Source organism: Bufo gargarizans, chromosome 4 (assembly GCF_014858855.1).
Source record: "Bufo gargarizans isolate SCDJY-AF-19 chromosome 4, ASM1485885v1, whole genome shotgun sequence".
Taxonomy (NCBI): Eukaryota; Metazoa; Chordata; class Amphibia; order Anura; family Bufonidae; genus Bufo; species Bufo gargarizans.
In genome coordinates this window covers 200,095,349-200,119,955 of record NC_058083.1, presented here as the reverse complement: position 1 = coordinate 200,119,955, position 24,607 = coordinate 200,095,349, and the positions used below count along the sequence as shown (strand labels likewise).

The 24,607-nt window shown below is 48.2% G+C and overlaps 1 protein-coding gene across 1 annotated transcript; it reads right to left on the bottom strand.

Annotated features, from left to right (window-relative positions):
• Positions 1-8,966: 8,966 nt before the first annotated feature.
• On the bottom strand, positions 8,967-21,022 carry LOC122935317 (BTB/POZ domain-containing protein 9-like). Its single transcript, XM_044291083.1, has 7 exons — positions 21,002-21,022; positions 19,231-19,435; positions 13,302-13,665; positions 12,094-12,358; positions 9,725-9,988; positions 9,307-9,428; positions 8,967-8,975 (listed from the first exon to the last, which is right to left on the bottom strand). Exons 2-7 carry the CDS (start codon positions 19,413-19,415, stop codon positions 8,967-8,969), a joined length of 1,209 nt encoding a protein of 402 aa, XP_044147018.1. The 5' UTR covers positions 19,416-19,435; positions 21,002-21,022.
• Between the last annotated feature and the right edge of the window lie 3,585 nt (positions 21,023-24,607).

Genomic DNA, 24,607 nt, shown 5'->3' with positions numbered 1-24,607 from the left:
AACCAGACAGCTGAAGCTCTGACAGAGGCCTTTCAGAACCTCCTCCTTGATTTCTGTGTTGTGGTATTCAGCTCCTCCTCTCGTCAGCCTCTCTCAGCTGTCATGTTTAATTGCTTCCCTTTAAATGCCTCCCCAGAATGCTTTTCTGGGCGGCTTATTTCTTCCTGGAGTGTGTGTGCACGCTGATCTGTCCTCCTGTTTGCTTCAAAGCTAAGTGTACTTTATCTGTTATATCTGTTTGCTGGATCCCAGGTGACCCTGACTCCCTCCGTGTCTTGTGTAGGGAGCCGGTGGTCGTGTCCCCTCACTATTGTAGGGTGCTCAGGGCTTTATAGTCAAGGTTCGTGGATATGCAAACCTCCACCATTCGGATCTTTGCATAGGCTGAGCAGCCAGGGAAAGTGCCAGGTCTTCTGCAGGGGTCTCCCTTGGTTCCTTAGTTTTTGGATCCAGCGAGTTTATACATGTTGCTTTGCCTTGTTCCTGTACCATTCCGTGACATTATAAGCCGCCAAACCGTCTAAGCATGGATCCGGTTTCACTTTTGGCTGAACGCTTCCAGGGTCTTTCATTGGAGGTAGCTGACCTCCGTAAGACTTTTTCTCAGCTTCAAGTGACCGGTTCAGCTTGCGTTCATGGAGCTTGTTCTGAGCCTAAGATCTCGCTCCCGGATACGTTCTCCGGGGGTAGTGAGAATTTTGTGCGTTTTAGAGAGGCTTGCAAACTCCATTTTCGCCTTCTTCCCCATTCTCTGGTGATGAGGAACGGAGGGTGGGGATCATTATATCGCTGCTCAGGGTAACGCTCAGTCCTGGGCCTTTTCGCTGCCGGAGGGGGCACGGCCCTCCGTTCAGTGGATGAATTCTTTTTAGCCCTGGGTCAGATATATGATGATCCGGATCGTATTGCTCTGGCGGAGTCTAGACTACGTCTTATGCCAGGGTAAACAATCCGCAGAAATATACTGCTCAGAATTTCGGAGATGGGCAGCTGATACTGGTTGGAATGATGCTGCACTCCGAAGTCAATTTTGCCATGGTCTTTCAGAGGGATTGAAAGATGCATTTGCCTTTCATGAAGGCCTATTTCTTTGGACTCTGCTATGTCTCAGGCCGTTCGTATTGACAGGCGTCTTAGAGAGAGAGGAGAGATCTCTCCTTCCTGTCATACTCGGTCCCAGGACTGTGCAGCGGTCCCATTCTGTGCGCAGGGGTCTCAGTCGCTGTCAGCCCCTTCTGAGCAGGAGCCCATGCAGCTGGGGTTGATTGCTTCTGACAATAGAAGATTCAGCCCGCATGGGAGGGTTTGTTTTTGTTGTGGAGGTATTAATCATTTGGCAAATATTTGTCCCTCTAGGAGATTCAGGCAGTTCTCTGGGTATAATAAAGAAACAAAGAGGAAAAAATCTTTAAAAATGTTCCGTCTGTTACTATTGGCAGGGTTGAGGCGGAAATTGAAGGTTTTCCGTTTGCTTGTAGTTCCCGTTTTGTCCTGCCGGCTAGGGTGGCGCTAGAGAGCAAGAACATTTTTTGTGAGATTTTTGTGGATAGTGGAGCAGCGGTCAATCTCATTGATAATCATTTGCGATAACTCATGGTTTCCAGGTGTGCGCTTTGAAAGGATATTCCTGTTTTTGCTATCGATTCCGCTCCACTTTCTCAGAATCATTAAAGGGCATAGTTCACAATATCCGTTTAATTGTGAGTGATGCTCATGTTGAGGATGTGTCATGTTTCGTCCTTAGCGGTTTGCCACCCTCTGGTGTTGGGGCTACCCTGGCTCACTAACATAACCCCACCATTGATTGGCAAGCGAGGCAAATAAATGGTTGGAGTGACTTTTGCAGAGAGAATTGCCTCACGACATCTGTTTCTGAGGTTGCTACTAAGACTGTACCATCTTTTCTCTCTGAATTTTCGGATGTCTTCTCTGAGAGTGGAGTTCAGGATTTGCCCCCGCACAGGGAGTACGATTGCCCTATTAATCTCATCCCAGACGCCAAGCTGCCTAAATCTCGTTTATACAATCTTTCCCAACCTGAGAGGATCGCTATGCGTGCTTATATCTCTGAGAGTCTGAGAAAGGGACACATACGACCCTCGAAGTCACCTGTTGCCGCTGGTTTTTTCTTTGTTAAGAAAAAAGATGGTTCTTTAAGACCTTGTCTGGATTTCAGGGAGCTGAACAATATCACAATTCGTGACCCTTATCCGCTTCCTCTGATCCCGGACCTTAACCAGGTTGTTGGGGCTAAAGTCTTTTCCAAATTAGATTTAAGAGGGGCATACAACCTGGTCAGGGTCAGAGAAGGGGACGAATGGAAGACGGCCTTCAATACCCCTGAGGGCCATTTTGAATTTGGTTATGCCTTTTGGTTTGATGAATGCCCCAGCCGTTTTTCAGCATTTCGTGAACAGCATTTTTTATCATTTGATGGGAAAATTTGTATTGGTGTATTTGGATGACATTTTGATTTTTTCTCCCGATTTCAAAACTCATAAGGAACATTTACGTCAGGTCTTGCTCATCCTGCGGGAGAATAAATTATATGCGAAACTGGAAAAATGTGTGTTTGCGGTTCCAGAAATTCAATTTCTGGGGTTTCTTCTCTCCGCTTCTGGTTTTCGCATGGACCCCGAGAAGGTCCGCGCTGTGCTTGAGTGGGAGCTTCCTGAGAATCAAAGGCGCTGATGCGTTTTTTGGGCTTTGCCAATTATTACAGGAAGTTCATTTTGAATTATTCTTCTATTGTTAAACCACTCACTGATATGACCAGAAAGGGGGTAGATTTTTCTTCTTGGTCAGTAGAGGCGCGTAAGGCTTTTTCTGATATCAAGGAGAGTTTTGCTTCCGCTCCCATCTTGGTGCAACCTGATGTTTCATTACCCTTCATAGTTGAGGTTGATGCTTCTGAGGTGGTGTGGGGGCGGTCTTGTCTCAGGGTTCCTCTCCTGCCAATTGGCGACCGTGTGCCTTTTTCTCAAGAAAACTCTCCTCCGCAGAGAGAAATTACGATGTGGGAGATAGGGAATGTTGGCCATCAAGTTGGCTTTGAGGAATGGCGCCATTGGCTAGAGGGGGCCATACACCCTATTCCGTATTTACTGACCATAAAAATTCTGGCCTACTTGAGTCAGCCAGCGTCTGAACCCGAGACAGGCCAGATGGTCGTGTTCTTTTCTAGGTTTAATTTTGTTGTCACGTTCCGCCCTGGAGTTTAAGAATGTGAAGGCAGATGCCCTGTCACGTTGTTTTCCGTGAGGCGGGAATTTTGAAGACCCGGGTCCCATTTTGGCTGAAGTGTGGTGGTCTCGGCTCTTTTTCCTGAATTGGAGGCAAGAGGTGCAGGCAGCCCAGTCAGAGGCTCCTGATCTTTGTCCTCTGGGAGGTTGTTTGTGCCTCTCGCTTTAAGACACAAGATTTTTAAGAACACCACGATACGGTCCTTGCTTGGGCACCCGGGGGTAAGAGCCACACTGGGATCTCATCCGCTCGGAGATTCTGGTGGCCTGCGCTTCGTAAGTCGGTTGAGGGTTTTGTGGCAGCCTGCGAGACTTGCGCTCGTGCCAAGGTCCCCCATTCACGGCCATCAGGTCCTCTCCTTCCCTTACCATTCCTTCCCGTCCGTTGGACACATCGTCCATGGACTTTATCACGGACCTGCCTCGTTCCTCGGGGAAGACTGTGATTCTGGTGGTGGTGGACCGTTTTAGCAAAATGGTGCATTTCATCCATTTTCCTGGTTGCCCAATGCTAAGACGCTGGCGCAGGCATTTGTTGATCACATTGTCAAGTTGCACGGTATTCCTTCAACATAGTCTCTGATAGGGGCACGCAGTTTGTTTCCAGATTCTGGAAGGCCTTCTGTTCTCGCTTGGGGGTTCGGTTGTCATTCTCTTCTGCTTCCACCCGCAGTCGAATGGCCAGACAGAGCGCGTCAATCAGAATCTGGAGACATATCTGCGTTGTTTTGTGGCGGAGAATCAAGAGGATTGGTGTTCTTTTTGTCCCTTGCTGAGTTTGCTTTAAATAAACCGTCGTCAGGAGTCCTCTGATAAGTCACCATTTTTGGTGCTATGGGTTTCATCCACAGTTTGGGACTTCTCGGGAGAGGGGTCTTCTGGTTTACCTGATGAGGACGATTCTCCTCGTCTTTGTCATCTATTTGGCAAAAGATTCAAGATAATCTAAGAGCATGAGTGAGAGATATAAGCGTGTGCTGATAAGAGACGTGTGCTTGGCCGGACCTGAATGTTGGTGATCTGGTGTGGTTGTCTACCAAGAATATCAAATTGAAGGTTCCCTCCTGGAAGTTGGGTCCTAGGTTTATTGGGCCTTACAAAATCCTGTCTGTCATCAATCCTGTTGCATACCGTCTTGATCTTCCTCAGACTTGGAAGATCCATAATGTTTTTCATAAGTCCTTATTGAAACCTTATGTTCAACCCATTGTACCCTCGCCTTTGCCTCCTCCTCCGATTATGGTTGATGGGAATCTTGAATTTCAGGTCTCTAGGATTGTGGATTCTCGTCTTGTCCGCGGTTCTCTTCAGTACCTTGTTCTGGGAGGGGTATGGTCCTGAGGAGAGGATGTGGGTCCCAGTGACGGACATTAAGGCCTCTCGTCTCATCAGGGCTTTCCATAGGTCCCATCCTGAGAAGGTGGGTTCTGAGTGTCCGGAGTCCACTCGTAGAGGGAGGGGTACTGTCACAACCAGACAGCTGAGAAGCTCTGACAGAGGCCTTTCAGAACCTCCTCCTTGATTTCTGTGTTGTGGTATTCAGCTCCTCCTCTCGTAGCCTCTCTCAGCTGTCATGTCTAATTGCTTCCCTTTAAATCCTCCCCAGCTGCTTTTCTGGGCGGCTTATATTCTCCTGGAGTGTGTGTGCACGCTGATCTGTCCTCCTGTTTGCTTCAAAGCTAAGTGTACTTTATCTGTTATATCTGTTTGCTGGATCCCAGTGACCCTGACTCCCTCCGTGTCTTGTGTAGGGAGCCGGTGGTCGTGTCCCCTCACTATTGTAGGGTGCTCAGGGCTTTATAGTCAAGGTTCGTGGATATGCAAACCTCCACCATTAGATCTTTGCATAGGCTGAGCAGCCAGGGAAAGTGCCAGGTCTTCTGCAGGGGTCTCCCTTGGTTCCTTAGTTTTTGGATCCAGCGAGTCGTTTATACATGTTGCTTTGCCTTGTTACTGTACACATTCCGTGACAGCCCTGGGACGTAAAAACCCAAGAGCAGATATACAATCAGTGATACAGTCCGAACCTCAGTATCTGAGGAAAGGGATTTAGGGGTCATTATTTCAGAAGACTTAAAGGTAGGCAGACCATGTCATAGAGCAGCAGGAAATGCTAGCAGAATGCTGGGGTGTATAGGGAGAGGCATTACCAGTAGACAGAGGGAAGTGCTTATGCCGCTGTACAGAACACTGGTGAGACCTCACTTGGAGTATTGTGCTCAGTACTGGAGACCATATCTCCAGAAGGATATAGATACTCTAGAGAGAGTTCAGAGAAGAGCTACTAAACTGGTACATGGATTGCAGGATAAAACTTACCAGGAAAGATTAAAGGAACTTAATATGTAGAGCTTGGAAGAAAGACGAGAACAGAGGGGAGATGAGAGAAACTGCTAAATACATAAAGGGAATCAACAAGGGAAAAGAGGAGAGAAGATTTAAAAGAAGAAAAACTGCTACAAGAGGACAGAGTTTTAAATTAGAGGGGCAAAGGTTTAAAAGTAATATCAGGAAGTATACTTTACTGAGAGAGTAGTGGATGCATGGAATAGCCTTCCTGCAGAAGTGGTAGCTGCAAATACAGTGAGGAGTTTAAGCATGCATGGGATAGGCATAGGCCATCCTTCAATAAGATAGGGCCAGGGCTATCCATAGTATTCAGTATAATTGGCAGACTAGATGGCCACATGGTTCTTATCTGCCGACACATTCATGTTTCTATGGACACTAATTGTGGTTACCGACAATCGCTATATGCTAGGAAACGGTGTGCCACAGGTACCCCGGAGGCTCTAGACCAGGAAGTGGAAACACTCAAGCGGAGGCTCTGCTGGACTCTTGGTGACCCTGGTAAGGGCTACCCTGGTGCGATCCACTGAGTACACTGGCCGGAAAGTTGGTGGGGTGATGTGCATTCATGGAGACTTGAAATACTATCCCACCGCGCTGGTGTCTCTAACCACATGGGGCAGGTGGACCCACGAAGTGGCAGTCGCCACAAATCTCCACTATGAACTCATAATAGGGAGAGACTTTCCAGGTTTCCCTGCCCATGGCCGGTTGTGAGAGTTAAGGATACCCCTGAGACAGGAATAGCCCAGGAGATTGGCCTTGTTCAGGGGACAGCCAGAACCTTGAGGCCGAAGGGCCAGCAGTAGGGGTGATCGCCACTTAGTTGGAAGCGGGGGAGACAACCCTGCGTGGGGTAATGGTGGGAGACGTGGAGGAGTTGCCACGGGGTCCTGGGTTGGCAGATCTCAAGTCTCCGGGGAGAATCTCAGTACAGCCCAACGCCGAGACCCAACCCTTTCCCGGGCCCTGGGAGAATGTGGTATTACTTAATGGTGTATCCCAACAACCTGGGCCGAGTCGACGTTTCCCCCTTTTTTTGGGTCAACCAGAATATGCTATATCGGGTAAACCAGCTGTGGGGTGAACCTGTTGAACAGGTGGTGGTGCCCCGGGCTTATCGAAAACTTGTGTTAAAGTTAGCCCACCAACATGTTTTCGGGGGTCATCTGGGACTGCAGAAGACACAGGACCGGATACTACAACGGTTTTACTGGCTCAGTGTCTTAAAGAGGTGGATGACTTTTGTAAGTCTTGCCTGACTGTCAAACCACTAGCCCCCAGCACCTGGTCCGCAGTTCCTTAGGGCTCCTCCCGATTATCGAGGTACCATTTGAGAGAATCTCTATGGATCTCGTAGGCCCAGTACCGAAGTCCACTAGGGGGTACCAAACATCTTGGTCGTCCTGGGCTTCGCCACTCAGTACCTGGAGGCGGTGCCACTACGACATACCTCGGCCAAACTCATAGCAAAAGAGTTAATGGAGATGTTCTCCAGAGTAGGACTACCTAAAGAGGTTCTGACTGACCAGGGGACTCCTTTTTATGTCCAAGGTCATGCGGGAGCTCTGTAAGTTGCTGAATATCAAAGAGATACGGACGTCCGCTATCACTCGCAAACTGACGGCCTAGTAGAAGGTTTAATCAACGTTAAACGAGTAGTAGCTAAGGGTGGAAAGGACTGAACCTCCCTCTCCCCTATCTTATGTTCGCAGTGCGAGAAGTGCCCAGGCCTCTACTGGGTTTCGTCCTTCGAACTTCTATATGGCCGACATCCACGTGGTCTGTTGGACATAGCCAAAGAGGAGTGGGAGCAACAACCCACACCATATAAAAGTGTTGTTGAATATGGTACGCAGGCACGTATGGAACAGTGTTGCCGCTGGTAAATGAACATATGGAGGCAGCTCAGCGAACTCAATGTCGGGTCTATAATCGGCAGGCTCGGGTCCGGATCTTTAACCCGGGATATTGGGTTTTGGTTCTGGTACCGACAGTGGACAGTAAGTTACTGGCTAGGAGGCAGGGGCCCTACGAGGTACTCGAAAATGTTGGAGATGTAAACTACAAGGTACACCAGCCAGGGCGGCGGAAGCCGGAGCAGGTTTACCATGTGAATTTACTCGTGGGAAAGATAGGGAAACCAGTACTGACCACAGCCGTGGCCGGGTTTTCTAGGGGGAGAGGTTCCGGACCCTCAGTCTGATGTAAGGGAGCGGCTGCCACAGTGAAGCTTGCTGACAGCCTCTCCTCTAAACAGACTCAGGAGGCCAGGGAGTTCATCAGCAGGATCACAGATGTGTTCGCGGACCTCCCTTGACGCATTTCCATAATCCAGCATGACATTGTCACTGAGCCTCAGGCCAAAATCCGGTTGAAACCATACCGGGTGCCCGAGGCTCGGTGACAAGCCATCTCTAATGCTGCAACTAATGCTGCAACTAGACGTCATCGAGGAGTCTAGAAGTCAGTGGGCCAGTCCTATAGTATTGATACCCAAACCGGACGGGGACTTTGCGGTTTTGTAAAGATTTTCGAAAATTAAACGAGGTATCTAAGTTCGATGCGTATCCCATGACCCGGGTAGACGAGCTGATTGAGAGGTTAGGACAAACCCGGTTTTTTTGTTTTGGACCTTACCAAAGGGTACTGGCAGGTGCTCTTAACGGAGGCTGCCAAGAGGAAACGGCCTTCATCACACCTGAGGGGCTGTACCAGTACAAGGTGTTTGCCCTTTGGGTCTGCATGGCGCCCCCACCACTTTCTAAATGCTAATGGACATCGTGCTTTGTCCACATCATCAGGTATGCTTCAGCTTACCTGGACGATATTGTCCATCCACAGTACCGACTGGGAAAGTCACCTGCCCAAAGTGCAGGCTGTAGTGGACTCCCTTCGGAAAGCTGGACTGACCGCTGACCAAAGAAATGTGCGATAGGGTTAGAGACGACTAAGTACCTGGGGTGTGTCATTGGGCGCGGAGTCATCAAACCCCTGAACAAATACGGAGGGAAATAAAGTCATTCCTGGGAATGGTGGGCTATTACATGAGGTTTGTTCCCCACTTTGCTACTCTAGCCGCTCCCTTGACAGGACTCTTGAAGGGATGAAAATCAGTGATGGTTCACTGGGATGATCGGGCGGAAGAGGCTTTTCCACTTTAAAGTCGGCCCTGTGCGGGTCCCTGGTTTTGGTGACGCCCGACTTCAATAGGGAGTTTATAGTACAGACCGATGCATCCGAAGTAGGCCTCGGTGCTCTACTGTCTCAGGAAGTCAATGGGAGGAGCATCCATTGTATTCCTTAGCGAGAGGTTGTTAGGAGACGTTTATACGCCCAGCAGTACAGGTCGTCCATACATTAACCCTTCACATCCTAAAGACGCTGCAGAGAAGGTGAAACGTGTCGTCGCACAGAAAGCTTTATTCAAGAGGCTTCCGGAGACTTTCATATTGATGGCCGCTCCTCACATAACAGCGATGGTTTCTGGACGGGTGACCCCGTTTAGGGCGGGTGTTGTGTTTATATACCGGAGTATATAGGGTCAGTGCTAGCACCCCCATCATCTGCCTGTACCTGGTGGTATAACTGATCCATACGGTTCTAGGACGACCGCGGGTCAGTTCCGCTTTGCATATTTCGGGGGCTCATGACGGGAGAGTTCCCCTTTACACGCCCACTACATGGACGCAACGTACACCAGAGCTGGACTTACCTGCATACCCGAGCCGGGAAGTAGAGCTTCTGCCAGGAGCGGCAGAAAAAACTGGGCGTGGTCAATGACTCGGATCCAGTCCAGCTCATCCATGGACACCTCGATGTAGTAGGAGTAGGGACCTGCGTACGACAAATGGCGAGTTATAGGCATGTTCAGACTATACGTAAGGGCCTGGAGGGGTAAGTCGTGCCTATGCACTGCTATACATCCTGGTGATTCCCCCTTCTACTGTGCTGCTTGTGTGTCAGTCCTTACTGAAGTCTGGCATTGTATTTGTGGACCAGGAAGCATCATAATGAAATTCTACGTTATCTTCTGCGCTTCCTCCAGAGGAGGAATTGTAATGATAAGGATATATAAAAGGAATTGTAATGTAAGCGATTTCCCAATCCATCTCCAACACTGCGCCCGGTGCCTGCTGGTGACCAGTATGGGGCGGTGCCCCGGTAATGCACGTACCGGCTGTCCCGATCCCAGAGGAGCAGGCGGATGTGGTTAATGATGGACGGCTGCCCCAGCTTCACCTCCAGGCCGGAGCGGCAGTCATCCTCGATCGGGTGCCGAGAAAATCCGTGATCCAAGTCGTAGTTTTGGGTGTCGCCATCTAGCAGAGCCGACTTCAGCTCCCCCTTCACCACCTGTGCCCCAAACTTCATGGTAGCGATATTCTCCTCCGGGACTGGGGGAGGGGACAAAGCAGGTTATAAAAGGTGCAGAGCGGTATAGTAACTCAGCTCATCCCTGTGCAGAACCTACTTATACTCCACTCACCCCAGAGCTGCACTCAGAACTTAAAGGAGCTGTGCCAAGATTAACCCTTCACACGAGTGAGTTTTACGCACGGGTCCAATGTGTGACGTGAACGCATAGCCCCCGCACGGAATCCTGAACCATTCATTTAAATAGGTCTGTGCACATGAGCGTTTTATTTCACGTATCAGTTCTGTGTTGCGTGAAAATCGCAGCACATTCTATATTCTGCGTTTTTCCAGCAGCCCTGGGCCAGAGAAGCCCTTGCACCCGCGCGGAAAAAACTGAACGCAATCGCAGACAAAACTGACTGAACTTGCGTGCAAAATGGTGCAAGTTTCACGGAACGCATCCGGACCTAATGCTGCTCCATTCATACAAGGGACACAGCACCCCAGTCCTCATAATCAGTGGGGGTCCCAGCGGTCGGACCCCCACCCATCAGACAACATGGGAACCTGGCGATGCTGCTGAGTGTCGGTTAGTGTGACAGAAGCAAGCAGCAGAAATCTGAATTATGAATTCAGCTCTGGGTGTGAATTGCACCATAGAATTTTAGATCTAGATGTTACTGCAATATAAAAACAGTAAATGAGGTTCTGAATGCATCTGGAACTAACTGTGAAAGCAGCTTTGAATGTGACTGGAGTTTACAATATATGAGAGCAACACGCAGAGGCAGCTCTGGAATATACTGGAATGAGGCTCTGGATGAGAAATGTAAGCGCAGCTCTGGACGTAACTGGAGTATATGAAGAATGACTGCAACCCTGGATGTAACAGGCGAGTAAAACTAAGGCCTCTTTCACACAGGAGTCATGTTTTTTGCTCGGATAAGATGCGGGTGCGTTGCAGGAAAATGCACGATTTTTGCGCGCAAGTGCGAAACATTGTAATGCGTTTTGCACGCGCGTGAGAAAAATCGTCATGTTTAGTACCCAAACCCGAACTTCTTCACAGAAGTTCGGGCTTGGGATCGGTGTTCTGTAGATTGTATTAATTTTCCCTTATAACATGGTTATAAGGGAAAATAATAGCATTCTGAATACAGAATGCATAGTACAATAGGGCTGGAGGGGTTAAAAAAATAATAATAATTTAACTCAACTCAATCCACTTGATCGCGCAGCCGGCATCTCTTCTGTCTTCTTCTTTGCTGTGCACAGGAATAGGACCTTTGATGACGTCACTGTGCTCATCACATGGTCCAATCACATGGTTCTTCACCATGGCGAGGGACCATGTGATGTTGCGTCACCACAGGTCCTTAGCCGGCAGCTCAACATTACAGAAGAAGACAGAGAGCAGCAACTAAGCGATCAAGTGGACTCGGAGAGTTAATTATTATTATTTTTTAACCCCTCCATCACTATTTTACTTTGCATTCTGTATTCAGAATGCTATTATTTTCCCTTATAACCATGTGATAAGGGAAAATAATAAAGATCGGGTCCCCATCCCGATCGTCACCTAGCAACCATGCGTGAAAATCGCACCGCATCCGCACTTGCTTGTGATTTTCACGCGGCCCCATTCACTTCTATGGGGCCTGCGTTGCGTAAAAAACGCAGAATAGAGCATGCTGCAATTTTCACGCAACGCACAAGTGATGTGTGAAAATCACTGCTCATGTGCACAGCACCATAGACATGAATGGGTCCGGATTCAGTGCGTGTGCAACGCGTTCACATCACGCATCGCACCCGCACGGAATACTCGCTCGTGTGAAAGGGGCCTAAAGGTTGCAACTCTGGATGTGACTGGAGGTGTGAATGAACACTGCAGCTCTGGTTATGACTGGAGTAAAAGAATAAAGACTGCAGCTCTGACTGTCACTGGAGTGTAAGAATTAAGGGGGTCATTTATTATCTGATATACGCCAGTTTTCGTACATCTGGCGATGTGCGACTTTTCCCCGCTCACGGCAGGTCTAAAATAAAGGGGGCGTGGCATGGGTGAGGATAAGACTGGAGTATAAGACATGTCATAGCTCAGATACAATCATTTTAGGGTTATGTGGGAGCATCTTATTACTTAGCATCCCGCGGTAGTTGAGGTCCATGTCGCGGCTCTCAGATCGCACTTTAATGGCGTCCAGGATGGCGTCAGGGGTGAGTAGTGTGGACGGTCTGACCACATTCAGCAGTTCCGTGAGGCTCATTAGCGGGAGGCGGACGGAGGCCATGATTTCTGAGTGATTCTCTTTGGGGTTGTGTCTGCACCAGCGCATCAGAGACTGGAAAATGTCCTTCTCGGGGGCGGCAAACGAGTCTCTCCGCACGATATCCTGGAGCGCAGCCTAGGAACAGAACAGTCACTACAGGGGTCCGCACGCACAGCCCTGCAAACACTTCTGATATGTGACATTGTGTGGCAATGTGTAGTATATAACCTGGAACTCTATGCAGTGACACATGGCATATAATCGAGAGCCCTATGTGGTAATGTGCAACCTAGAACCCTATGTACAGGTGCATATGTGTACGGTGTATGAGTGTAACCTAAAAACCCTATGCAATTATTTGTGCCATTTAACCTAGAACCCTATGCAATTATGTGGGGAGTATAGCCGAGAGCCCTATGTGGTGATGTGTAACCTAGAACCCCTATGTAATTATGTGGGGAGGATAGCCAAAAGCCCTATGTGGTGATGTATAACCTAGAACCCCTATGTAATTATGTGGTGATGTATAACCTAGAACCCCTATGTAATTATGTGGGAGGATAGCCAAAAGCCCTATGTGGTGATGTATAACCTAGAACCCCTATGTAATTATGTGGTGATGTATAACCTAGAACCCCTATGTAATTATGTGGGGAGTATAGCCGAGAGCCCTATGTGGTGATGTATAACCTAGAACCCTACGTAATTATGTGGGGGAGTATAGCCGAGAGTCCTATGTGGTTATGTATAACCTAGAACCCCAATGTAATTATGTGGGGAGGATAGCCAAAAGCCCTATGTGGTGATGTATAACCTAGAACCCTACGTAATTATGTGGGGAGAATAGCCGAGACGCCTAGGATTATATATAACCTAGAACACCATGTAACTAAGTGTAGCCTAGAACCTATGCAATGATGTGTCCCATGTAATCTAGAACCTTATGTAGTTATCCTTGGTACATAACCTAGAACTCTATGCAGTGATGTGTGACATATAACCTAGAACACTATGCAGTTGATATGTAATATATAACCTAGAATCCCACACAGTGATGTGTGACATCCAGTGCCAGTACCTTGGAGATGGTCAGGAAACCGTCACTGGAGAGGACATCCTGCGCGTTCCGGTCCATAAACATACAGCAGGTGGAGCACAGTTTGGACAGGGAGTAGAGGCTGGCCACGTCATAGATCATGCACACGTTCTGGGTCTTTAGGATGGTGCACAGGTACTCGGATGTGGAGTCCTCCAGCTCGGGGAAGCCATATTTGTGAGCTAAGCTCAGGAAGTCCAGCAGCACCTCCTCCCGCTCCTCCCGCAGGCTGGCCCGGCCCGTGTACATGTACTTCATCAGCATGGCGAACGCCTCAGGGCTTGTGTCCTGCAGGGTGATCTCCGCCTCCGGACGAGACTCCTTCATCCCTCCGTATAACAGCGCCCTGTGTAATGTACCACACATATACACAGATATCACACAGACCTCAGTACCCTCCCCCTTACTTCAACCCCCATATATCCGCATCCATATACATCGACCTCCCCATATCCGCCTCCACATACACCGACCCCCATATTTCCACCTCCATGTACACCAACCTTCAAACATCTGCCTCCATATACTCTGACCCTCCTATATCCACCAACCCCATATATGTACCTTCACATACTTTGTCCTACATCCAATAATATACTTTGCATTTCAGTTTTCCATTTCTCTGCTTGCTTTCAATGAAAAGAAATATCCTGTGAATGTAAGCAAGACAACAGCCTGAAGACACCTAGTTCTGCCTAGAGAGCTGAAGGTTTGTTACAATGTACAACACATATCAGTAATATTCAGGCTGATGAAGAATGTTTCTATTCACTAACAGCGAGCAGAGATCTTGACCAAAGGAGGAATTAAAACACAAAGTAAAGTATAAAGTTGCATCCCTGTTTATCATGTGCAGAGGAAGCCTTGTTAAAGGGGATGTCATCTTTTTACTATTGATGACCTATCCTCAGGACAGGTCATCCATATCAGATCGGCGGGGGTCTGACACCCGGGAAGGTCGCGCTTTGTGCAGCCTTCCCTTCGTAGTTTACCTGCTCTCCGTTGACATCGCAGCAGTGTGCAGGTGTAATTACAAGTATGGCGTCCCACTTACTTCAATGGGATGACTACTTCCTATTCACGTGTATTGGAACGAGTCGTCCCATAGAAGTCAATGTAATTCCCCCTGATCACCATTGAGATGTCGATGGCGAGCAGGTAAGCAATGAAGGGAAGGCTGCTCTCGCACGGCACGCGGCCTTCTCTAACCAGCTGATGGGTGGGGGTGCTAGGTGTCGGACCCTCCGCCGATCTGATACTGATGAGCTGTCCTGAGGATACAAATAAAACGAGATTGTGACCAGCGTCTTCCTTGTGCAAGTGTTTATTCCCGATCAACACAGCAAACGGGCAACGTTTCGGCCTCACACGGTGTGACCGTCTGTACCTCCTCCATAAGGGGTTGTGCCAATTATCACCAATAAGATACTTGTATCCAGGTTACAGCATCCTAAACCAATCATCTGTGTCCGTAGAAATTATCCGTCTTCTCCCCAGTGTCATCCATATACAGTACAGACCAAAAGTTTGAACGCACCTTCTCATTCAAAGAGTTTTCTTTATTTTCATGACTATGACAATTGTAGATTCACACTGAAGGCATCAAAACTATGAATTAACACATGTGGAATTATATACATAACAAAAAAGTGTGAAACAACTGAAAATATGTCATATTCTAGGTTCTTCAAAGTAGCCACCTTTTGCTTTGATTACTGCTTTGCACACTCTTGGCATTCTCTTGATGAGCTTCAAGAGGTAGTCACCTGAAATGGTCTTCCAACAATCTTGAAGGAGTTCCTAGAGATGCTTAGCACTTGTTGGCCCTTTTGCCTTCACTCTGCGGTCCAGCTCACCCCAAACCATCTCGATTGGGTTCAGGTCCGGTGACTGTGGAGGCCAGGTCATCTGGCGCAGCACCCCATCACTCTCCTTCATGGTCAAATAGCCCTTACACAGCCTGGAGGTGTGTTTGGGGTCATTGTCCTGTTGAAAAATAAATGATGGTCCAACTAAACGCAAACCGGATGGAATAGCATGCCGCTGCAAGATGCTGTGGTAGCCATGCTGGCTCAGTATGCCTTCAATTTTGAATAAATCCCCAACAGTGTCACCAGCAAAGCACCCCCACACCATCACACCTCCTCCTCCATGCTTCACGGTGGGAACCAGGCATGTAGAGTCCATCCGTTCACCTTTTCTGCGTCGCACAAAGACACGGTGGTTGGAACCAAAGATCTCAAATTTGGACTCATCAGACCAAAGCACAGATTTCCACTGGTCTAATGTCCATTCCTTGTGTTCTTTAGCCCAAACAAGTCTCTTCTGCTTGTTGCCTGTCCTTAGCAGTGGTTTCCTAGCAGATATTCTACCATGAAGGCCTGATTCACACAGTCTCCTCTTAGCAGTTGTTCTAGAGATGTGTCTGCTGCTAGAACTCTGTGTGGCATTGACCTGGTCTCTAATCTGAGCTGCTGTTAACCTGCGATTTCTGAGGCTGGTGACTCGGATGAACTTATCCTCCGCAGCAGAGGTGACTCTTGGTCTTCCTTTCCTGGGGCGGTCCGCATGTCAGCCAGTTTCTTTGTAGCGCTTGATGGTTTTTGTGACTGCACTTGGGGACACTTTCAAAGTTTTCCCAATTTTCCGGACTGACTGACCTTCATGTCTTAAAGTAATGATGGCCACTCGTTTTTCTTTACTTAGCTGCCTTTTTCTTGCCATAATACAAATTCTAACAGTCTATTCAGTAGGACTATCAGCTGTGTATCCACCTGACTTCTCCACAACGCAACTGATGGTCCCAACCCCATTTATAAGGCAAGAAATCCCACTTATTACACCTGACAGGGCACACCTGTGAAGTGAAGACCATTTCAGGTGACTACCTCTTGAAGCTCATCAAGAGAATGCCAAGAGTGTGCAAAGCAGTAATCAAAGCAAAAGGTGGCTACTTTGAAGAACCTAGAATATGACATATTTTCAGTTGTTTCACACATTTTTGTTATGTATATAATTCCACATGTGTTAATTCATAGTTTTGATGCCTTCAGTGCGAATCTACAATTTTCATAGTCATGAAAATAAAGAAACTCTTTGAATGAGAAGGTGCGTCCAAACTTTTGGTCTGTACTGCATGTATAAAAAAAAACACCCATAAAACTAATATACTAATATATATATATATATACACACACACACACATATACACACACACACATATATACATACAAGAACTCCTAGGGTCCTAAAGGCGACTTTCATTAAACTCCATATTCAATCAAGGCGTGTGCCATCTCTACTCTTTTTCCGCAGAAGACCCTCTCTGTCTCCACCTCTTCGTAGTGGGGGCACAGGGTCCATAATCCTAAATCTCGACTGGTAAATAGAAGGTCCCTTTAATTTAAAATGTTTCGGAATTGGCATCTCCATCATCTCCTTTCTGATCGTACATTTGCGTCTGTTGATTCTCTCTCCTATACAGACCAGACTACACGGACATTGTATCATGTACACCACATAGCGGATCTCTCCTATACAGACCGTACACAACATAGCGGATCTCTCCTCTACAGACCGTACACCGCATAGCGGATCTCTCCTCTACAGACCGTACACCGCATAGCGGATCTCTCCTCTACAGACCGTACACCGCATAGCGGATCTCTCCTATACAGACCGTACACCACATAGCGGATCTCTCCTATACAGACCGTACACCACATAGCGGATCTCTCCTATACAGACCGTACACCACATAGCGGATCTCTCCTATACAGACCGTACACCCCATAGCGGATCTCTCCTATACAGACCGTACACCCCATAGCGGATCTCTCCTATACAGACCAGACACCCCATAGCGGATCTCTCCTATACAGACCAGACACCCCATAGCGGATCTCTCCTATACAGACCAGACACCCCATAGCGGATCTCTCCTATACAGACCAGACACCCCATAGCGGATCTCTCCTATACAGACCGTACACCACATAGCGGATCTCTCCTATACAGACCGTACACCACATAGCGGATCTCTCCTATACAGACCAGACACCCCATAGCGGATCTCTCCTATACAGACCAGACATAGGGGATCTCTCCTATATAGACCAGATACCACATAGGCGATCTCTCCTATACAGACCAGACACCACATAGGCGATCTCTCCTATACAGACCAGACCAGACATAGCAGATCTCTCCTATATAGACCAGATCAGACATAGCAGATCTCTCCTATATAGACCAGATCCCACATAGCGGATCTCTCTTTAAAGGGGTTCTGCACTTTTATTTAACTGATGATCTATCCTCTGGATAGATCATCAGCTTCTGATTGGCGGGGGTCCGACACCCGGGACCCCCGCCGATCAGCTGTTTGAGAAGGCAGCGGTGCTCCAGCAGCGCCGCGGCCTTCTCACTGTCGTCACGACTAGTATCAACTAGCGTGGGCGCGGCTAAGCTCCATTCAAGTGAACAGAGCTTAGCCGCGCCCACGCTAGTTAGTACTAGACGTGACGTCACTGGGCCGGCGGTAAACAGTGAGAAGGCCGCTGCGCTGCTGGAGCACCGCTGCCTTCTCAAACAGCTGATCGGCGGGGGTCCCGGGTGTCGGACCCCCGCCAATCAGAAGCTGATGATCTATCCAGAGGATAGATCATCAGTTAAATAAAAGTGCAGAACCCCTTTAATCTTGTAAATCTCTCCATCATACGGAGGGGCAAATGCATCACCTATCAACATGTTCCCACAATTACAGCACCTCAAACACGGAAAATGTCCTTTTTTAGGCGTCATAAGGAATGTCCGTCCTTCCTTCCTTCGAGGCCCAATGTCCGATTTTTTTAGTCTATCTTTCAAATGTCCTTTTTTCGTCTATAGGACACCAAAGGCTTCTCCTTGACCCCCGGACAGCCTTTATCCTACACAACCCAGTCCTGCTACCTTGGGGCTCAATCCACCAAATGTGGAAACACAAGGTACACGCGTCCCCTCATCTTTCTTTTCCTGATCTCTACCTTCCTTCTCACTCCACATTATCTGTGAGCCAGGTCTACGCAGGACGCCAACCGGATATCCTCGCTGCAAAACCCTGGCCCACATCTCCTCAACTCTGATTTGCAATTTCTCTCCATCTGCTACACTATGTCTAACCCTCGGAAGTTGACTCCAAGGTAGAGCGTCCATCATATGTTCTGGGTGATTACGCCAATAATATAACCTCTTGTTTCTGTCAGCTGGCTTCATGAAAATATCTGTCTTAGGGCCCATTCACACGACCGTATGTACGGATCCGCACCCCTTCCGCAATTTTGCAAAAGGTCTGTGGATCTATTCATTTCTATGGGCCCTCAAAAGATGCAGACAGTACTGTCCGCATCCGTTATTCTGTACAGCGGCTCCGCAAAAATAAACTTCAATGTCCTATACAAGTCCGCAGAAAACGTTCCGTGGACACATACAAGTCTATGGATCTGCAACAACAAAAAAACGGAACATATTAACAACTCTGTTCCGTTTTTTTGGCGGAAGAACAGTTCCGCTTTCAAAGCAGTACAGTCGTGTGAATGAGCCCTAAATTGACTGGACACAGATCATTGGTGTTAGGATGCTGTAACCTGGATACAAGTATCTTATTGGTGATAATTGGCGCCACCCTTAAGGAGGAGGTACAGACGGTCACACCGTGTGAGGACGAAACGTTGCCCGTTTGCTGCGCTGATTGGGAATGAAAACTTGCACGAGGAAGACGCTGGTCACAATCTCTTTCAGCGGGACGGAGTCTAGCCGCCGGCGCTTCGGAAGGTGGGACGTTGGTGCTGTCCTTGAAATAAAGATTCCTGTCCGGAGGATACGTCATTAGTAGTAAAAAGCAGAGAACCCCTTTAACCCCTCGGGGCCCTACCTGAAGTACTGGCAGCGGGCGGCGAGGATGACCCTGTGCGCTGGGAATCTCATCTTATCCACGATGAAGGTGACGTCGCTGTACTCCTCGCCATTTATCAGGGCGCCCACGTGCTCCGACAGGATGTGCACATGATCGATCTCACCGATGGCGGTGTACGGGCGCATGGGGTGGCTGTTACTCATCCTGGCACAGACCGGCAGCCCTGGAATAAGGGGCAGAGAAATGGTGAAGAAAGGCATGGGGGGGATACATCACTGCGGTATTATACATGGGGGAGGGGTACGTATAATACATAAGAGGATACATAGGAAACAAGTCTAATACACAGGGGTATATATATATATATATAACATACAGGAGGTACGTATAATAATCGGGGTCACATATAATAAACAGAAGGTAGGGGTCCATAGTGATAGATATAATACACTGGAGGTAGGTATACACAGGGAAATATATGAATAATACACAGGAGGTAGGTGGTATTATACACGGGGATAGATATAACACACAGGAGGTAGGTAGTATCATACACAGGGATAGATAGAACACACAGGAGGTAGGTAGTATCATACACAGGGATAGATAGAACACACAGGAGGTAGGTAGTATCATACACAGGGATAGATAGAACACACAGGAGGTAGGTGGTATCATACACAGGGATATATATATAATACACAGGAGGTAGGTATCATACACGGGGATAGATAGAAAACACAGGAGGTAGGTATCATACACAGGGATAGATATAACACACAGGAGGTAGGCATCATACACAGGGATAGATATAACACACAGGAGGTAGGCATCATACACAGGAGGTAGGTATCATACACAGGAGGTAGGTATCATACACAGGAGGTAGGTATCATACACAGGGATAGATAGAACACACAGGAGGTAGGTATCATACACAGGGATAGATAGAACACACAGGAGGTAGGTATCATACACAGGAGGTAGGTATCATACACAGGAGGTAGGTATCATACACAGGAGGTAGGTATCATACACGGGGATAGATAGAACACACAGGAGGTAGGTATCATACACAGGAGGTAGGTATCATACACAGGGATAGATAGAACACACAGGAGGTAGGTATCATACACAGGGGTAGGTATCACACACAGGAGGTAGGTATCATACACAGGGATAGATATAAGAACGCACAGGAGGTAGGTATCACACACAGGAGGTAGGTATCACACACAGGGATAGATAGAACACACAGGAGGTAGGTAGTATCACACACAGGGATATATATAATACACAGGAGGTAGGTATCACACACAGGGATATATATAATACACAGGAGGTAGGTATCACACACAGGGATAGATATAAGAACGCACAGGAGGTAGGTATCATACACGGGGATAGATAGAACACACAGGAGGTAGGTATCACACACAGGGATATATAGAACACACAGGAGGTAGGTATCATACACAGGGATATATATAATACACAGGAGGTAGGTATCACACACAGGGATAGATATAAGAACGCACAGGAGGTAGGTATCACACACAGGGATATATAGAACACACAGGAGGTAGGTATCATACACAGGGATATATATAATACACAGGAGGTAGGTATCACACACAGGGATAGATATAAGAACGCACAGGAGGTAGGTATCATACACGGGGATAGATAGAACACACAGGAGGTAGGTATCATACACGGGGGTGGCTATAATGCTGTCGGTGATGAATAGAACACACGGGAGGACACGGACACCACACGGGGCTCATACATGACACACATCCCACCACACGTATGTGTCACTCACCAGCCGCTCTGACAGCTCAGCCTTACGTCTCACCAGGCCCCGCCCACCGAGCGTCAAAATACGACCTGTCGTCATGACGTTCTAGAGAAGGGCGGCCATATTTACTCCTTGTACGTCCTGTCCATCGCCAGCCGGTGGCAGCAGAGGGCGGGACCACAACTGTCTGTAATACCTTTTCTGAACAGTCTTCAAGAAAATGGCCGCCTTAGTAGTCATGTGACCATAGCTGACCCTGGGAGCTGAACCGTAAAGAGGAGATGACAGGCTCTGAGGCAGATGTGCCCGCAGCGCCATTCTCTCACTGAAGACAATGGGACACTGGTATTGGCATTGTTACTGGATTTTCTGTCAGAAAAACACTCTTTCCACGGTTGAATCTGTGGTGGAGTTTAGGCACCTGAACATGCCGTCAGCGCGTGTGCACACATGACTGAACATACCGTCAGCGCGTGTGCACACATGACTGAACATACCGTCAGCGCGTGTGCACACATGACTGAACATACCGTCAGCGCGTGTGCACACATGACTGAACATACCGTCAGCGCGCGTGCACACATGACTGAACATGCCGTCAGCGCGTGTGCACACATGACTGAACATACCGTCAGCGCGTGTGCACACATGACTGAACATGCCGTCAGCGCGTGTGCACACATGACTGAACATGCCGTCAGCGCGTGTGCACACATGACTGAACATGCCGTCAGCGCGTGTGCACACATGACTGAACATGCCGTGAGCGCGTGTGCACACATATGACTGAACATACCGTCAGCGCGTGTGCACACATGACTGAACATACCGTCAGCGCGTGTGCACACATATGACTGAACATACAGTCAGCGCGTGTGCACACATGACTGAACATGCCGTCAGCGCGTGTGCACACATGACTGAACATGCCGTCAGCGCGTGTGCACACATGACTGAACATACCGTCAGCGCGTGTGCACACATGACTGAACATACCGCCAGCGCGTGTGCACACATGACTGAACATACCGCCAGCGCGTGTGCACACATGACTGAACATACCGCCAGCGCGTGTGCACACATGACTGAACATACCGTCAGCGCGTGTGCACACATATGACTGAACATACCGTCAGCGCGTGTGCACACATGACTGAACAACATACCGTCAGCACGTGTGCACACATGACTGAACATGCCGTCAGCGCGTGTGCACACATATGACTGAACATACCGTCAGCGCGTGTGCACACATGACTGAACATACCGCACAAAACTCTGCCGTGGATCAAGCTGAAACTGGGAAGATCCACAGCGGGCGCTCACAGGCCGCAGGCCGCTCACGCTGCAGATTTCCGAATATTCACTGTGCCGCGTACCGTAAAACGCTGAGAACCCCTCCCGGCAAATCCGTATCCGCCAGATGTGAACGCGCCCTGAATCACGCATACCATGAGTCACTTATTTGGGAGGTTTATTTTTCAAAGATTTGTGTTGACGGTGTTCACCCTGCGGCATAAATACCGCTACCTTATTCTGCGGGTTAATTACAGCGAGAATAACTTTACGTCATTTTTTATGTTTTACCTCTTTTTGTCCTTGTTTTACTCTTTTCCTTGAGTCCCATCTCATTGACGGAGGGGCGGTCGTGTCTGTTCATGGCCGGGCCTCATTCTTTACAGTCTCAGAGGCGGAAGACATCTACAGTGCCTTGAAAAAGTATTCATACCCCCTGAACTTTATCCACATTTTTTAACGTTACATCCATGAACTTAAAGGGAACCTGTCACCCAAAAATCGCCTATTAAGCTGTTTACAGTACCTTATAGTGCTGTATACTCGTTTCTTGATGCACTTTTTGTTCGTTTTCCCGCATGTCTGCTCATTCAGAAATCGATGTTATATTCAGCTGCTGCCCCGTGCTTCAAGTCAGGCTTGAAGTCACGGGGGCAGCGGCCTCGGCGTCTTACATGGCCCTCTCCCCGCCCCCTGCCTCTGTTACTGACAGCCGAACTCCGAATCCGGGACCGCGCTCAACGGCCGCATGCGCAGTAAAGGGCGGCAGGAGCGCGGTCCCGGCTGCCGCGCGTACTACGCGCCGTCTTACTTTCGCCGCACTGCGCATGCGCCCGACATCCTGTATCAAACGCGCCCGCGCCCAGATGCCGGGCGCGGGCGCGTTTGATACAGGATGTCGGGCGCATGCGCAGTGCGGCGAAAGTAAGACGGCGCGTAGTACGCGCGGCAGCCGGGACCGCGCTCCTGCCGCCCTTTACTGCGCATGCGGCCGTTGAGCGCGGTCCCGGATTCGGAGTTCGGCTGTCAGTAACAGAGGCAGGGGGCGGGGAGAGGGCCATGTAAGACGCCGAGGCCGCTGCCCCCGTGACTTCAAGCCTGACTTGAAGCACGGGGCAGCAGCTGAATATAACATCGATTTCTGAATGAGCAGACATGCGGGAAAACGAACAAAAAGTGCATCAAGAAACGAGTATACAGCACTATAAGGTACTGTAAACAGCTTAATAGGCGATTTTTGGGTGACAGGTTCCCTTTAAATGTATTTTTATATGAACGAGTAGTAGGGCACACACAGGAGATTTAGTAAATACAATTTATTCAAACAAACACTGTGTGCAATTTTTTCAGGACTATATTCAAGTGTGTGATTCAGTGTACATTTTTATAGATTTTATTTATTTTTATGAGAATTTATAGCATGCAAATATTTGTTTAATTACATTTTATGTGTTATTATACATATAGAAACATAGAATGTGTCGGCAGATAAGAACCATTTGGCCCATCTAGTCTGCCCCATATACTGAATACTATGGATAGCCCCGGCCCTATCTTATATGAAGGATGGCCTTATGCCTATCCCATGCATGCTTAAACTCCTCCACTGTATTTGCAGCTACCACTTCTGCAGGAAGGCTATTCCATGCATCCACTACTCTCTCAGTAAAGTAATACTTCCTGATATTACTGTTAAACCTTTGCCCCTCTAATGTAAAACGATGTCCTCTTGTAGCAGATTTTCTTCTTTTAAATCTTCTCTCCTCCTTTACCGAGTTGATTCCCTTTATGTATTTAGCAGTTTCTCTCATATCCCCTCTGTCTCTTCTTTCTTCCAAGCTCTACATGTTAAGGTCCTTTAATCTTTCCTGGTAAGTTTTATCCTGCAATCCATGGACCAGTTTAGTAGCTCTTCTCTGAACTCTCTCCAAAGTATCAATATCCTTCTGGAGATATGGCCTCCAGTACTGAGCACAATACTCCAGAGGAGGTCTCACCAGTGTTCTGTAGAGCGGTATGAGCGCCTCCCTCTGTCTACTGGTAATGCCTCTCCCTATACACCCCAGCATTCTGCTAGCATTTCCTGCTGCTCTATGACATGGTCTGCCTACCTTTAAGTCTTCTGAAATAATGACCCCTAAACCCCTTTCCTCAGATACTGAGGTTAGGACTGTATCACTGATTGTATATTCTGCTCTTGGGTTTTTACGCCCCAGGTGCATTATCTCGCACTTATCAACATTACATTTTAGTTGCCAGATTTTTGACCATTCCTCTAGTTTTCCTAAATCCTTTTCC

Excerpts from the sequence above, each read along its gene's own strand:
- LOC122935317 (XM_044291083.1), bottom strand. The coding sequence starts at position 19,415 with ATGAGTAACAGCCACCCCATGCGCCCGTACACCGCCATCGGTGAGATC. Across the intron at positions 13,666-19,230 it reads GCCCGCTGCCAGTACTTCAG|GGCGCTGTTATACGGAGGGA; the intron begins GTAGGGCCCCGA and ends TACATTACACAG. Across the intron at positions 9,989-12,093 it reads CAACTACCGCGGGATGCTAA|TCCCGGAGGAGAATATCGCT; the intron begins GTAATAAGATGC and ends CCCCTCCCCCAG.